The following is a 15,966-nucleotide window of genomic DNA, read 5'->3' on the forward strand; positions in this document are numbered from 1 at the left end:
CATTGTATTTGGCTCTAAACACCCGCTTAACACCAATTACCTTCTTGTGATCAGGCCAGTTCACCAATTCCCAAGTCTGATTTTTGTTTATCATCTCTAATTCTGCTTCCATTGCCTTCTTCCAATACTTATCTTTGGCAGCTTCTTCATAGTCAGCGGGCTCAACTACTGCAACATTGCACCTTTGATAAATATCAGCAATGGTTCTAGTACCTCTTACAAGAGCATCATCAATAGCTTCATTATTTGGTCCCTCTTCTGTAGGTTCAATAACAAAGTTTAACTGATCCTCTTCAATTAAGTCTACTTCAGCACCATTCCAGCTCCAAACCTTCTCTTCATCAAATCTCACATCTCTGCTCACCAGAATTTTCTTTGTTGAAGGATCAAACACCCTATAGCCCTTCTTGGTACTACTATAGCCCACAAAGATCCCTAGAACAACCCTATTTTCAAGCTTGGTTCTCTTTTCAATTGGAATGTGGGCATAACAGACACAACCAAACACTTTTAAGTGTGATACCACTGGCTTAAGCCCATGCCATGCTTCAAAAGGAGTCTTGTCCTTGACAGCTCGAGTTGGCAACTTATTGAGCAAATACACTGAGGTATTGACACCCTCAGCCCAAAATATACTTGGAAGTTTAGTTTGAACTAGCAAACACCTAGCCATATTCATCACTGTCTTGTTCTTCCTCTCACATACCCCGTTTGTTGAGGAGTATACAATGTGGTTAACTGATGATGGATCCCAGCCTGCTCACATAGCTTCTGAAATCTTTCAGACAAGTATTCAGTGCCATTATCTGTCCTCAAAGCTTTGATCTTGCAACCTGCTTGATTCTCAACTAAGGCTTTGAATTTTCCAAAAACCTCAAACACTTCTGACTTCTGTTTTAAAAAATAAGCCCAACAAAATCTGGTCAAATCATCTATAAACATCACAAAGTATTTACTGCCATTCAATGAAAGGGTCTTCATTGGTCCACAAACATCAGAATGTACCAATTCGAGCTTCTCACGAGCTCTCCATGCATTTTTTGCTGGAAAAGGCAATCTAGCTTGCTTACCAAGCTGACAAACCTCACAAACAGTATTATTGACTTCAACTTTGGACATGTCATCAGCCAAGTTCAGCTTGTGCATTAGATCAAGTGATCTGAAGTTGGCATGTCCTAATCTCTTATGACAAAGACTAGTGTTAACAGCAAGGCTGGTGTAAGCCTTTCTCTCAATTTGACTCACATCCAACATGAAGCAGCTATCAGTCATAACTACTGTGACTAACTCATGACCAAGTGAGTCTTCAACAATGCAAGAACCATTTCTAAAGACCAAAGTGTATCCTTTTTCCACTAATTGCCTAACACTAAGTAGGTTCCGATCTATGTCAGGCACAAAAAGCACATCAGAAATTATCTTGTTACCTGAACAAGTATTGATCATCACATTTCCTTTGCCTTTGGCTTCAATCAGGTTCCCATCTCCAATCTTGATTTTTGAAGCAAAAGTTTTGTCAAGATTTTTAAACTGCTTATCATCAGATGCCATGTGGTGTAAGCAGCCACTGTCCACTAACCAATCACTTCTGACTTTACTTGTGCTAGCAAAATAGGAGGCTGTAAAAACATGCTCCTCCTGAGCTTGAAGGTCCTCAACAGCTCGAGCCTGTTACTAAGTAGCTTCATTTCCTTTGCCTTTGCACACTTTCTCAACATAACCAAACTGTTTACATCTTCTGCATTGAATGTCTGGCCTATACCAACAATATCTTTTTGAATGTGTGGTCTTCTTGCAGTGAATGCATGGTGGAAATACCCTTTTGCCTTCACCTTTCTTTGGTTTTTCCCTTCTGTTGTGCCAAGGCTTCTTGCTTTTCTGATTTGAACTTGAGCCTTCATTGCCCTTGCCTAGAAAGCACCTTCAGGATGATCTTCCTGCCTATTTGATCTCCTTTGCTCAAGTGCATACAAAGAGTTGATCAATTCAGACAGTGAAATGGCTGACAAATCTCTCGAGTCCTCAAGTGATGAAATCTTTGACTCGAATTTCTTAGTGAATGTAGTGATTACTTTTTCAACAACTCTGCTCTCACTGAAGTCCACTTCAAGGAGCCTTATGCTGTTGACAGTGGCCATGATTCTATCTGAGTATTGCTTAATGGTCTCAGACTCTTTCATCTTCAAATTCTCAATGTCTCTCCTAAGATTGATCACTTGCTGCTGCCTTGTTTTGTCTGACCCCATGAACTCCTCCTTCAACTTCTCACATGCCTGCTTAGGTGAATCACAGGCCATAATCCTAATGAAGATTACATCTGATACTCCATTCTGCAAGCAGGACATTGCTTTATGCTTCTTGGAGCATTCTTCACTATGTTGCCTCATCTGAGCAATAGTGGGATTGGTCTTCAATGGAGGTGGTTCTGTGTCGTTTTCAATCACATTCCACAGATCGTGCGCCTAGAGGTAAGTCTTTATCTTGACTACCCAAGTGTGGTAGTTCTCTCCAGTAAACACAGGTGGTGGAGGTGGTGTGAAACTCATCCTGCTGAGCCAAGTTCAAAGACTTCGATTTCTCCTTTTTATGTTTTGTTTTGACTAAAAAACACGACCAACAATAGAGGCCCTCAAAGATAAAAAGCTCTGATTACCATTTGTTGGAACAATGGCATTAAAACAAAACAAAATAGCAAAACAGAAGCAATGAAATCAAAGCAAAAAGGAAAGAAAAACAGCAGCCAAATTTTTGTAACTGAAGAATAACCATTTTTCATTCAAAAATTGAAAATATACATAAGTTACAAGCTTAACTTGACAGTTACCTAATGGTTTAACTGCCCCCACTAATACATGACTAATTTGAAACTTAAGTTACACACAAAATGAGCAGACATATCAGCCATTACATCAAGAACTAATCCTACCAACTTTCTTGAATAAGTCACAAGTGAACTAAACAAAATTACATTGAAACAAAATGGACCAAGCTACTGTTGCATTCGGTCAGCTTCAATGCTGCATTTGAAGCTGCTTTGCTGTTGTTGATCTTGTTGTAATCCAGCTACTGGTTCCATGTTGCATTGCAGGCCAAAGTTTAACAGTAACCTTAAGAAAAAGTTAACCACATGCTTGCTTTGTGAATACCCAAAGGCTTCATTGCAACCTCAAGCCTACTCCGCACAGCACCCAAAGGCTTCAAGTAGCCTCAACAACGAACAAAATTATGAAAACACAGAAGAAATGAGCTAAATGAATAACAAACATTTACTGCTGAATGAACTTTCTTGCTTAACCTAATTCATTCTATCTTCATCAACTTATATACTGTGTACATGAAGACTAACAACTGGCTCATGAACAGATTAACTGTATTTAACATACTAACTACCGGCTGACTGAGTTACTCTAATAAGCAAATCATGCAGGCTAAAACTATCACATTCAATATTATCTTAGTAAAAGTACTATACAAGTTTAAGTATTGTTCCAGTAATATAAAATCTCTTATTCAATTAACAAGTCCATATATAAAAATCAAATTAAAGGAAGATTTATTTATTAAATCAACTAGATGTATTCTTAGCAAAAAGGTAACCCAAGTTTAAATCTTAAAAATTCATAATTTTATTAACCTAACAAAAGAAATATAATCAACATGTTACATCAGGCTCCTTAAAGTCCTACACTTCATTATCTATAATATATATAAGCACGAGTTTGAAGAAAATTTTAAACTAACCAATGTAATATTTGTTGTTCATTATATAATTAAATTTTACATTTTATATTTTTTTATTTATAAGATTTATCACATCTATAAATAAAAATTTTAATTTTACTAAGTTATTTGAGGGATGAAATTATAATTTTTCATACTTAAATAACCAAAGTGTAAACTTATTAATAGTTAAGTCGCCATGTATAATTTATCCTTTTGTTTATTTCTTTTATTTTTAACTAGCATTTCCACCCTGGTTAGTGGTTACATCAAGGATTTTCAATATTTATATATATAATTCATTTAATAGTTAAAGTTAACTTTAAATAATTTTTATTAAATAAAAAAATTTCAATTGTTAAATTAAATTTATAATAATTTATGTACAATTTTTTAATAGATTCATAAAGCAAGTGAATATGAGACAAATATTAAAACAAAGAATAATATTTTTTTTTCTGGATACATCAAAATCTTTGAATAATTTTAAAATAGAGAGAATATTTGATGTATTACTAGTGTTTTAGTTTCATGCATAAATGAATAATAATATGATACATTATTATTTAATAAAACAAAAAATAGTGGAGGATTTACAACTAAATACTAAAAATTTTATTTAAAAATAATAAAATAATAATTAATTATAAATTAATATTAAAACTGTAAATCCTAAACTCAAAAATATAGGCCTAAAATTTTGCCCAAGCCTTTCCATATTTGTAAAAGATTAACTCAAACCCATTTTAAGTCCACTCATATTATTTTTATTTTTAAAAATATTTATATTATATTATATTATTTTAATTTAATTTAATATTTAATAATTTTTATTTATTTAAAATTTTTATATAGTCATCCTAACATTATTTTAATGTCCACATTAGAGTAGTATAGTATTGAAAATATATAACGATAACTTAAAAGTGAGTTGGGCTAGGCCAGACTCTTGGGCCTTAGATGTTCAAGCCCGAACCCGACCCATATTTTAAATATGTTTATTTTTTTGCTCAAGCCATTTTTTCGGGCATAACAATTTTACCAAAATCCTCCCAAATTTCGGGCGGGTCTTCTGGCCTAGACGGGTAGCCCAACCCATGAACTGATATACTAAACCCTAAATCCAAAAATTGGTAAAAGTACCACAAAACCCCCCCAATACTATACTTTGGATTGCATTTTAACCCCTCTATCGAAACAATAGGCAAATTAGTCCCTATACATTAGATGAGTAAGAAAACAATCCCTCCGTTAAAATTTGGTGTTCATATATAAGGTATAATAACAAATTTAACCCTTAATCTTTACACGTTTATTCAATTTGACTCCTACTCTTTTATTGGAAGTAAATTAGAAATTTTTGAAACTTATAAGGCTAAATGGTCAAAAAGGCCTTAGTAACAAATTTTAGAAAACTCAACCAATCACTTTTAAATTTTAAAAATTATTTAAAAAATCATAAAATTATAAACAAAATTTATAAAAAAATTCTAAATTTATTAAAATTTAAAATTTAACCGTTATAAGATTTTTAAAAAATTTGACCCCTGCTCTATTATTAGGTCAGTATTATTATTTTAAAAAAAAATTATATTTGCTTTTTATAATTTTTGACAATTTTAAAATTTTAAAAGGGCTTAATTGTTTTGGTTTAAATTTGTTACTAAAGCCTTATTTACTCTTTAACCTAAATAGTTTCAAATATTTCTAATATACTTTCGATAAAAGAGTAGGGGTCAAATTGTATAAATATGTAAAGATTGAAGGCTAAATTTTTTATTATAACTTATATATAAACATCAAAAACATTTAACGGTACAGTTTTAATATAGGGGCTGTGTTGCTCACTCATTTAATATACAATGGTTAATTTATCCATTTTTTTAGTAGAATGACTAAAATGCAATTCAAGGTATAGTACAGAGGATTTTGTAGTACTTTTACCTCCAAGAGTTATTGATATATATTTATAATAGTTAGAATTAATTAGTGTTTAATTATGTTTAATAAAATCATTAATGCTTATTTATAAGTCATCCATAATTTTTTAAATTTATTTAACGGTGATGTATCATGTTATAAATAAACAAAATAAATTTGGTGCATCAAAGATCATTCCTTAAAAACAAACAAAATAAAATATTGCAAATCGACTAAGTAGGAAACATAAATCAATTTGTGAATGGATGTGCAAATTATCCTTTAGATGCACTCTGAATTGACTCTTTTAGCAAAGGCAACTATGAACATTGAATAGATTTGTCTTCATAAACCCTAAAATATAAATGGAACTAAAATGTACACCACAAAAACAATTTAAAAATAATAATTAAAGCACAACATAAAATAAAAAATAATATAAACATTATAGATATACACATACATGTTAAAATATGCGCTCACTGTTTAAATGTTTTGTCAATTTTATTTTAAATTTAAAAAAATTTAATAAATTTAACCCTCAACATTTAAATTTTGTTGATTTTTTTAGAATCATGACCAAAACAACTTAATTTATAAACATTGAAGATTAAATTTGTTATTATATCAATCAATAGTAAGATAAATTGACGGAAAAAGTCAATGTTGTGATTAATTGTCCTTAGTTGCTCATTTTTTAAATTGATAGGGGCTAAATTATTTACTCCCTTTTTAAAAGGGATCAATTTATTTAATATCAAAATTGAGAGAAATCTTTTTACCAATTTTTTTCCTCTTCCCTTTCCTTCTCTCCTCTCTTTTCCCTCTGCCTCCCTCCCTCCCTTTTTTTTCTTTAATTGTATAATAGTAAAGAATTGATTAGACACTGAAAAATAAGAAAATTTGAGAGTAAAATACGATTTACTAGTGGGGTATAAATTAATTTGTAAAAGGTCTAAATATGTGGTTAAGCATAATCGCTAAAGTTGGAAAAGGTAGAGCCTATAATTGCAATTGAACCAATAAAGGACGAAGTGATGTTTTGCAAATAAACCAAAATGTTACGTTAGTGCTCATAGCTAACCGTTAGATTTGCACCAAAATGTGCCTTGAACGATGAATGACCGTTGGATTAAGGTGGATGAGTTCAAATTCATAAACACATGTCAGGATATGAGCTAGGCATTATGTTATATAAATTTGATGATGGTGAGAGGGAGAGGAAACAGCCGCTTCCATGATCAACTATTCTCCTGCTTAATGGTGAGGGAACATTTTACGTTTCCTTTATGTTGACAAGACATTATATGTTCTGTGTACTGAAATCCTGGACAAGCCTGGAGTAAAAGCAAATTTTATTTACAGTCCACGTTCAATTTTCTTTTTTCTTCCACTAAAACGTCGTCGCTGAGATATAAAAGTGAAACAAATCCCAGCATGGCGGAATGGGTTACCATAACCAGAGAGGTGGACTCCCCCACACCACGACCACGTGTTTGTAAAATAATCAGCACAGCATGTGCAAGGGCAACCACCTGATAACTATGTTTCTAAACACCATATGCAAGGAATTGGATCCAAGAATCTATTGTACTACTCATGCACGTGAATGTTTACATAATTTAATCCTACTTTTTTTCCCTTTCCACCGTAATACTTTGCATTAACTGATTTTCCATCGTTGATTTTCTTACTGATTTCTGGAAAACCAGACAAATCAGTTTTCCTATGACTTCATAACTGCAGGATTCATGTTCCTTGGTCCTCTTATTGTCACCAAGTTCGTTTTTGGTTACATGTCTCTGTCAGTGTTTTAGTTGTGCACAGTCCATACAGGAGATTTCACATTCATGTATTTCAACCATTGTCATTAACATAAATTATTATAAGTACTCAACTCTAGATAATTAATTCAACTCAAATTAATTTATCCACACATGAATTACACAAATAAAACTCGAACATAATACCTTAAAATTTTAACTTCTTAAAACTTCTATATTATAATGAAAACAAAAACATTAAAGTTTAAATATATATTAACCAATAACATAAAATCTTCCACAAACACTCATTTTAAATTAAATCCTAAGAAAGCCACATTATACCTTTCATCAAATCAAGAAGTCATCATCATATCTTCTCATACTCATCAGCTATAGTAGATATATAGTATGAAATAATATGAGAAAAATTCACACCTACCCTTTTACTTGGAAGAACCGTAATTGTATATGTCAGTAGGATTCTATCACCTAAAAGAACCCACTAACCCTTCAGTGAAACACAAGCCACAAATACACCGCAACAAGATCTAGGTTATTGATAAGAAGTAGGTCCTAATTTATGAACAACACAACAAGTTGTCAAAATTTTAAAAAAATAAATAAATAATTTTCATATACATCTATATGTATCATAAATACACTTGAATGTTTCTGGTTATTTTATAAATACACTTGAATATTTGTCAGAAAAATTCTATATTTTTTATTTCTATATAAAAAAGGAATATTACCAGTGTCAATGTCAGGTAAGCAAGTTTGATCGGGGAAATGGAGAGCAAAAGCACCAATTCGAGACTAAGAATAACAAAGGAATGAAGGAATGACAAGAAATCAGGTGCTTTAATCAGAATGCACGATTCAAATAAAGGGAAATTTACCTTGTAATTAAAGACTTAAAAAGTAATAAAAATTTTAGTCTACAGTACATGAGACATTAGTGACTAGACGAATGTGATTAAAAGAATTTTAAATACAGACAATATGGTTTAATATCTCAAAAATAAAAGGGGATGATCAGTCTTGATCAAATACTGGAAAAAGAAAAAAGAAAAAAAAGGAAAATTTTGGGAATTCATGGCGGGCCAACACATCAACAAACAAAACAGGAAATGTTACGCAGTGTCGGGTCGAAAACATTCCGAACGGCACCATCTCGCCCACTCCACTCCACCATGTAATCTCTAGTTTGCATATCTCAGCCAGCCTCAAGATATTCTTTCTGAAGCTAACTGACAGAAAAAGAAAGAAGAAGCTTCTTATTTTCATACCAGAGTTCCATGTTTGAAATATTTCACTGCACTCAAAATAGATTCCTTACCCTATCTTCCAAGAAAACCAGTTTCTTTGTCACCAAAAAACACATCTTTCTATCTTCATTTTCATCTAATTATACTTTACAACTTCCAAAACCTTTACTTAAATGTTCCATTCCTGACATTTGAAGAGCAAAGCCGTCAGTCAAAAGACACTAAAATAAAAACATCATGAAATCTTACATCATCTCCAATTCTAAGTCTAACCCATTTCTCAAAACCCTATACCTTCGAATTTTCTTGTTTTTTCTTCTTATTCAGATTCGCTCTTGTTTTTCTTCTTCACCAGCACCCTTCATTTTCCCCCTTAAAACTCAAATCCTAAGATCTCCGAGCAAGCTTCAGTTTCAGCACAACGTTAGCCTCATTGTCTCATTAACAGTAGGAACTCCACCGCAAAATGTTTCCATGGTTCTTGACACCGGAAGCGAGCTCTCTTGGGTCCATTGCAACCAAACAACCCGAAACAACCAACCAGACCCGACAATATTCAACCCGAATCAATCAACCTCGTACAAACCAATCCCTTGTTTTTCTCCGACGTGCGTAAACAAAACCCAAGATTTTCCAATCCCACCTTCATGCGACTCCGACAACCTTTGCCACGCAACTCTTTCCTACGCCGACGCTTCCTCTTCCGATGGAAATCTCGCCTCCGATACTTTCCATCTCGGGTCATCTGGCAATATCTCGGGCCTTGTTTTCGGTTGCATGGACTCCATTTTCAGCTCTAACGCCGACGAAGACTCCAAAACCACCGGGTTAATGGGCATGAACCGTGGGTCCCTCTCTTTTGTTTCCCAAATGGGATTCCCCAAATTCTCGTATTGCATCTCGGGTTCCGATTTCTCGGGTCTCCTCTTACTCGGTGACTCCAATGTCACGTGGCTTACACCGTTGAACTACACGCCGTTGGTCCAAATTTCCCGACCGTTGCCGTATTTTGATCGGGTGGCTTACACGGTTCAGCTGCAAGGGATCAAAGTATCGGGTAAGTTATTACCGATTCCGAAATCGGTTCTAGTTCCGGATCATACTGGAGCAGGTCAAACCATGGTTGACTCGGGTACCCAATTCAGTTTCTTACTGGGACCCGTTTATAACATTTTAAGAAGAGAGTTTTTGAATCAAACGGCTGGGGTTTTAAGGGTTTTGGAGGATCCGAATTTTGTGTTCCAAGGAGCAATGGATTTGTGTTACCGGGTACCACTGGGTAAAACCCGGCTACCAAATTTGCCGTCGGTGAGTTTGGTATTTACCGGGGCGGAAATGGTGGTGTCGGGTGATCGGGTTTTGTATAGGGTTCCGGGTGAAAGAAGAGGGAATGATTCGGTGTGGTGCCTGAGTTTTGGGAATTCTGATCTGTTGGGTGTGGAGGCTTATGTGATTGGGCATCATCATCAACAAAACATGTGGATGGAATTTGATCTTGAGAAATCAAGGATCGGATTGGCTCAAGTACGGTGTGATTTGGCGAGGCAGAGATTTGGTGTGGGCCTCTAGGGAAAGGAACAACAATAATACACACGGTGCTTTTTAATTCCAAAGGGTTAAAACATTAGCCATGTGATGATCAACTTGATCAGACGGCTGCAACCAATTTGATGAAGGGGGAGTGAGAGAGATGGGAAGGCATAATTTCTTCCAATTTGTACAACGGATTTTTATGTTTATGACCTCAAAATTTCACAGGTTTATTATAAAGTGCAATTCTATTTGTTTTCATTGTTGCTGTTTCCAAATCCCAATTACAAAGTAAATGAAACAGACTAAATAGAGTCACGTCCAGGGTTGCTGCCATTAAACCAGTAACATTGACCATGTAGAAAGGAGATCATGGGACAAGTTTATAAAGTGTGACACTAACAAAGAAAGGCTAGCCCAATATGCTGGTTTGTGTTCTACCTGTAGTGGCTCAAAATGGATTGATAGGCACGGTCTAATTGGCCCAAATGTTGCAGTTAAAAACGCTATTTATAATCGAGTTTTTCTATAAGAAAAAACAAATAATTTATATCATTTTTAGGTTGAATATTACGTTTTAACCATAATTTATATGGGATAAATCTCAAAATTAGATATGAACTTTAATTTAATGTATAATTGTATACATTAATTCTAATTTGGTGTAATTATACACTCGAAACTCAAATGTATACTTGAAATTTTATTTTTGATTTAGCATGCACATTAAAAAAATAAATAAATACATCAATTTATTTTTATATTGGATAAATATAATTATTCATGAATGCAATATATAAACATAAAATGTTGTTATATCAATAATTGTGCTAATAATTTCAAAATTTTGATCAAATTAAAATTTCATGTACAAAACTACACAAAATCAAAATTCATATATGTAATTGCACATTAAACCATAGTTTACATATTCTTTTGGAATTTATCCCATTTTATATCTAACATTGTTTGAATTCTTAATATTTTGATTATTTTATAATTAAAATGTTAGAATATAGATTCTAATCTCAATACTACCTATAATCTTAAATTTTAGATTAATTTATTTTTTATTTAATTTTTTCAAATAAAATTTAAATCTAATTAAAAATAAATATTTCTTTTTTATTAACAGTAGAATAGTAGATTTCATTCCTTAAAATTAAAATTATTACATTTACTTTATATATTAATAATTATTATAATTTAGCCTAATAAATTTTATAACAACAACAATTTAGTATACTTTGTTTTTAGGTGATCTTAAATTCTATTAACCAAACACTTGTATTGGAGCTAGATGAACTAAATAAGATAATATAACATATTAGATATTCTAACCGATAGTTTTACATTCTCATAATTCTATTAACACCGGTTAAGTTTTTAATTCAAATATCCAAAAATATTGGAATTACAATTTCGAGTTTCATCCATTAATTCTATCGATCAATTTTTAAAAAATTAGATGTTAATATATCAATTTCTTTTAAAAGATATTCTTATTTAAAACACTTAATTTAATTCTCATAATCTATAGTTTATTCCCACTTAGTTTTCAAATCTAAAATGTAGTCATCAATGAAGGCAACCAAAATTTAGATGAATTGAGAGAAAGGGGCAGTGAAAGTGATGTTGCAATCAGAATTTGTTAAGGAACTTAGAGATTAAACAGTTTGGAACAACCGACAGCTAACAAAGATAATACAATTTCTTTCTGTTTTGGCTTCATTAACAAGCATTAATGGTTGGAGATTGAAGGCTACCAAGCAACCATGCCCACAATAACCCCCCCCCCCACAGCTTAATCAAATCCTTCCCCTTTTTTTTCTATTTTTAACAGTACAATTAAGTTTTTTTTATTTATACTCAAATAATTTTGGCTTAAATATTAAAAATAAAACAAAACAATCATCCCACACCCAAAATCATTTTATGGTTCATCAACCTCATGTCAGCTCCAAAATTTTTCTTAATTTTTGGAACTTTAAGATGAGGAATACATTAGAGAAATTGTTCATTGGCTTGGACCTCACTCTAAAGTGATTCACCAGCAGCCTTTCGGACCAGACATGTAAGTTGCTGCTTAAGATGCAAACTTGTCTAGAAGCTAACAGGGGATTATCTGAAACTTAGTTACCTAATTAACAAACTAGTCAGTCCTCTCCCACTATATAAACTGATTGATTCCTTCTTTTTTTCTCGGCATCCAAACATTTTTGGCTACATATCTCACAAAATATATTGCTAAAGAAAACAGAAAACACACCATGGTTTCACTTGTTCTTACATCATCCGACATTTTCAGGGCTTTGTTCCTAGCATTGTCTGTCGTCTGGTTATTATCTGATTTGGCATTTGCAAAACATGCAGGCATTACCAGGCACTACAAGTTTGATGTAAGTAATTTTTGTTTACCCTTTTCTGATACTGCAATTTTAAGTTTGGTTATAGCTTAGCCTAACATTTCTACTATGTGTTTGCAGATTAAGATGCAAAGTGTGACAAGGTTGTGCCAAACGAAGAACATTGTGACAGTAAATGGCCAATTCCCGGGGCCTCGGATAATAGCACGGGAAGGTGATCGCCTTTTGATCAAGGTGGTTAACCATGTTAAATACAATGTCACAATTCACTGGTATGAAATTTGAGTTCCCTAATCCTACTGATTTCCTTCATTTATCAATGGTTAGCATTTTAGTGTAAAAATGTTGGCGGTTCGTTTGTGAAACTAGGCATGGAATCCGGCAGATACGGAGTGGATGGGCTGATGGACCTGCCTATGTCACACAGTGTCCGATTCAGACAGGGCAATCCTATGTATACAATTTCACTCTTACCGGCCAAAGAGGGACCTTATTTTGGCATGCTCACATCTCTTGGCTAAGAGCTACTCTTTATGGGCCTATTGTCATCCTCCCCAAAAAGCATGCCTCTTATCCATTTCCCCACCCCTACAAAGAAGTTCCCATTGTTTTCGGTAACCGACACGATTTCTCATATCAGCCACTATAACAGTAATAATTTTATTGCATCTCTAATTGATTTGTTTGAGTTTTTGCCTCGAATTGCAGGGGAGTGGTGGAAAGCTGATACCGAAACAATTATCAACCAGGCAATGGCAACCGGAGGAGCACCAAATATCTCGGATGCCTTCACCATTAACGGTCTTCCGGGGCCTTCTTACAACTGCTCAGCTAAAGGTACCTCATCATCATGCATTCACAACATTGTCAATTTCTATTGGAAAGGTTCCAATTTAGTGACATACTAAAATCATGTAAACGAAACTTATACAGATACATTCAAGCTTAAGGTGAAGGCCGGTAAAAATTATCTTCTCCGTCTCGTCAATGCTGCACTCAACGACGAGCTGTTTTTCAGAGTCGCAAACCACACCCTTACAGTTGTAGAAGCCGATGCAGTGTACGTCAAACCCTTCAAAACGGATATTGTGCTTATCACTCCAGGGCAGACCACTAATGTCCTTCTGAGGGCCAAATCCAAGACCCCAAGTGCCAAGTTTGCAATGTCAGCTAGGCCTTATGCCACAGGCCCTGCCACTTTCGATAATACCACTACAATTGGAATTCTGGAATATGAGAAATCTGCTTCAGCCTCAAAATCTAATCACAAGAACTTGCCACTGCTAAAAGCAAAACTTCCACAATTCAATGACTCCAGCTATGCTATGAAGTTCCAGCGTAAATTCCGCAGTCTTGCCACTGCTAAATTCCCGGCAAAGGTCCCGAAAAGTGTTGATAGACGGTTCTTCTTCACAGTGGGGCTAGGGATACTCCCTTGCTCAAAGAACCAAACATGCCAAGGACCCAACAACACCAGGCCAGCAGCAGCAGTTAACAATGTCTCATTTGTGCAACCAAATATTGCTCTTCTCCAAGCTCACTTCTTTAATAAATCAAAGGGTGTTTACACCACAAACTTCCCAACTAACCCACCTTTCAAGTTCAACTACACAGGCACACCACCCAAAAACATAATGTTGAGCAGTGGCACCAAGTTGGTAGCGCTACCTTTTAACATTAGCGTGGAGTTGGTGATGCAGGATACTAGCATCCTTGGTGCAGAAAGCCACCCTTTACATCTTCATGGCTTCAACTTCTTTGTTTTGGGTCAAGGTGTTGGAAACTTTGATCCTAAAAAGGATCCGGCCAAGTTCAATCTCGTCGACCCTGCGGAGAGGAACACGGTAGGTGTACCAGCTGGTGGGTGGGTTGCCATTCGGTTCCTTGCAGACAACCCAGGTGAGTTAATTATAACTCTGCATTTCTTTCAATTAATGATTTGCAATTCTTTTGTATCAACTTAGAATGTTAAATGGTGCATGAATAGGCGTTTGGTTTATGCACTGCCATTTGGAAGTACACACAAGCTGGGGCTTGAAGATGGCTTGGGTGGTCAACGACGGAAAAGGGCGCAAACAGAAGCTACCACCTCCGCCTGCCGATCTTCCTAAATGCTGAAACCCCACCCATCGTTGTCGTCTTTACCATGTTACGATACAATTTTCCACTATATTCTCTTATTTCCTTTCCTATGCACTTTATATACGAAACGATATAGCACTTGTTAGGTCCCCCAGATCTTCACTGTTTTCGGGTTCCATATATACAACGCCAGAACAAGAACTGGTGCAGATTTTGGTATAGATTATCAGGCTGTGTAATGCACTACCATCACAACTAATGATGTCTGAAAGGATCTATATACATTATATAGATTTTCTACAAATACAATTTTTCTTTTTCTTATTAACTTGTCCAGATTTCCATAATCATTACCGAGTTTTGCTTTAGTATATGGTTATATATAGTGGCTATTTCTGCCTGTTTTCATGTCTAAGTCCTGGATACACGATGGAAAAATGTACATACATATGTACGCGTATTAACACACAAACTCAAAAAAGAGAGAAACCTATCTATTGGGTTACTGTTAAAAATCAAGATCATAATTGGTTTACGTTTAATTCATTAGGTAAATCATAATAAAAATAAAAATAATATTTGTATATAGTAAAACTTATAACTAATGGAAAATTAAATAAATAAATGAAAATAATAAATTTACTATAATATAGGTACATTATTTTATGTACTTATTTAAATATTTTGATTATAATTATGAAATTTTATTTAAATTTAAATAAAAAATAGCCTTAAACTATATCATTTTTTCCATTTAGGTACCTAAATTTATTTTATACCTAAATTACCTAAACCAATAGCAATAAATATATATATTAAGAAAATAAAAAATTATTAAAATACATATTATAAAATTAAAATTAAATTATTTAAAAGATAATTTAATCTCAGTAACAATTAAATGTCTATCTCATCCCATCCCATCCCATCCCATTTGTTCTCACGACATTTTTTTCTCTTCTTTCTTCAACCTAGGGTTTAGGTGTTTCATATTATCTTTGTATCAACTCACAGGATTTGAGGTATGTGCAGTGAGAACAAAGTTGGAGCTGAAGAGAATACCGACTGGAAGCTCAAGTCAAATTGATTTAAAGCTTATTTATTGTTACTGTAGACTGAAATCTGGTTAAACAAAAAAAAAAGTATTTTTTTCTTCTTCTTATTTATTCTCAAGGTATCTCTGGGGAGGAAGCCATTTCTCCTATTTATGTATCTCTTGTGTAAAATAGAAAGTATCTCTGGTGGAGGAAATCATTTTTTCCATCGATTTGGGATTATAGGGTTTCTCAAATTGATTAAGCAAGACGAATAAAC

General features: G+C 33.9%; 2 protein-coding genes and 1 long non-coding RNA gene across 4 annotated transcripts; 2 read left to right on the forward strand and 1 right to left on the reverse strand.

Annotated features, from left to right (window-relative positions):
- Positions 1–8,263: 8,263 nt before the first annotated feature.
- Positions 8,264–8,865, reverse strand: LOC121220945 (uncharacterized). The gene is made up of 2 exons (XR_005918218.1): positions 8,746–8,865; positions 8,264–8,656 (listed from the first exon to the last, which is right to left on the reverse strand). It is a non-coding gene; the product is annotated as an uncharacterized lncRNA (long non-coding RNA).
- On the forward strand, positions 8,655–10,465 carry LOC107891066 (aspartic proteinase PCS1). Of its 2 annotated transcripts, none has more exons than XM_041100928.1 (2): positions 8,655–10,270; positions 10,331–10,465. In XM_041100928.1, the coding sequence occupies exon 1, from the start codon at positions 8,912–8,914 to the stop codon at positions 10,241–10,243; it is 1,332 nt and encodes a 443-aa protein (XP_040956862.1). In that variant the 5' UTR covers positions 8,655–8,911; the 3' UTR covers positions 10,244–10,270; positions 10,331–10,465. The 2 variants fall into 2 exon arrangements, with proteins under 2 accessions (XP_040956862.1, XP_040956863.1); XM_041100929.1 differs by having other exon boundaries at positions 8,655–10,266; positions 10,327–10,465.
- A 1,933-nt stretch (positions 10,466–12,398) lies between these two features.
- LOC107891065 (laccase-17) lies at positions 12,399–15,060 on the forward strand. Its single transcript, XM_016815719.2, has 6 exons — positions 12,399–12,603; positions 12,691–12,842; positions 12,940–13,184; positions 13,279–13,407; positions 13,504–14,469; positions 14,558–15,060. Exons 1-6 carry the CDS (start codon positions 12,475–12,477, stop codon positions 14,686–14,688), a joined length of 1,752 nt encoding a protein of 583 aa, XP_016671208.1. The 5' UTR covers positions 12,399–12,474; the 3' UTR covers positions 14,689–15,060.
- Positions 15,061–15,966: the final 906 nt, after the last annotated feature.

The sequence above is a fragment of the Gossypium hirsutum genome, chromosome D09 (genome assembly GCF_007990345.1).
Source record: "Gossypium hirsutum isolate 1008001.06 chromosome D09, Gossypium_hirsutum_v2.1, whole genome shotgun sequence".
Lineage (NCBI taxonomy): Eukaryota > Viridiplantae > Streptophyta > Magnoliopsida > Malvales > Malvaceae > Gossypium > Gossypium hirsutum.

Bases quoted from the DNA above. Each gene is read 5' to 3' on its own strand.
- LOC107891066 (XM_041100928.1), top strand. From the start codon at position 8,912: ATGAAATCTTACATCATCTCCAATTCTAAGTCTAACCCATTTCTCAAA.
- LOC107891065 (XM_016815719.2), top strand. From the start codon at position 12,475: ATGGTTTCACTTGTTCTTACATCATCCGACATTTTCAGGGCTTTGTTC. The intron at 13,185-13,278 runs GTAACCGACACG...CTCGAATTGCAG, and splicing joins AGAAGTTCCCATTGTTTTCG to GGGAGTGGTGGAAAGCTGAT. The intron at 13,408-13,503 runs GTACCTCATCAT...AAACTTATACAG, and splicing joins TTACAACTGCTCAGCTAAAG to ATACATTCAAGCTTAAGGTG.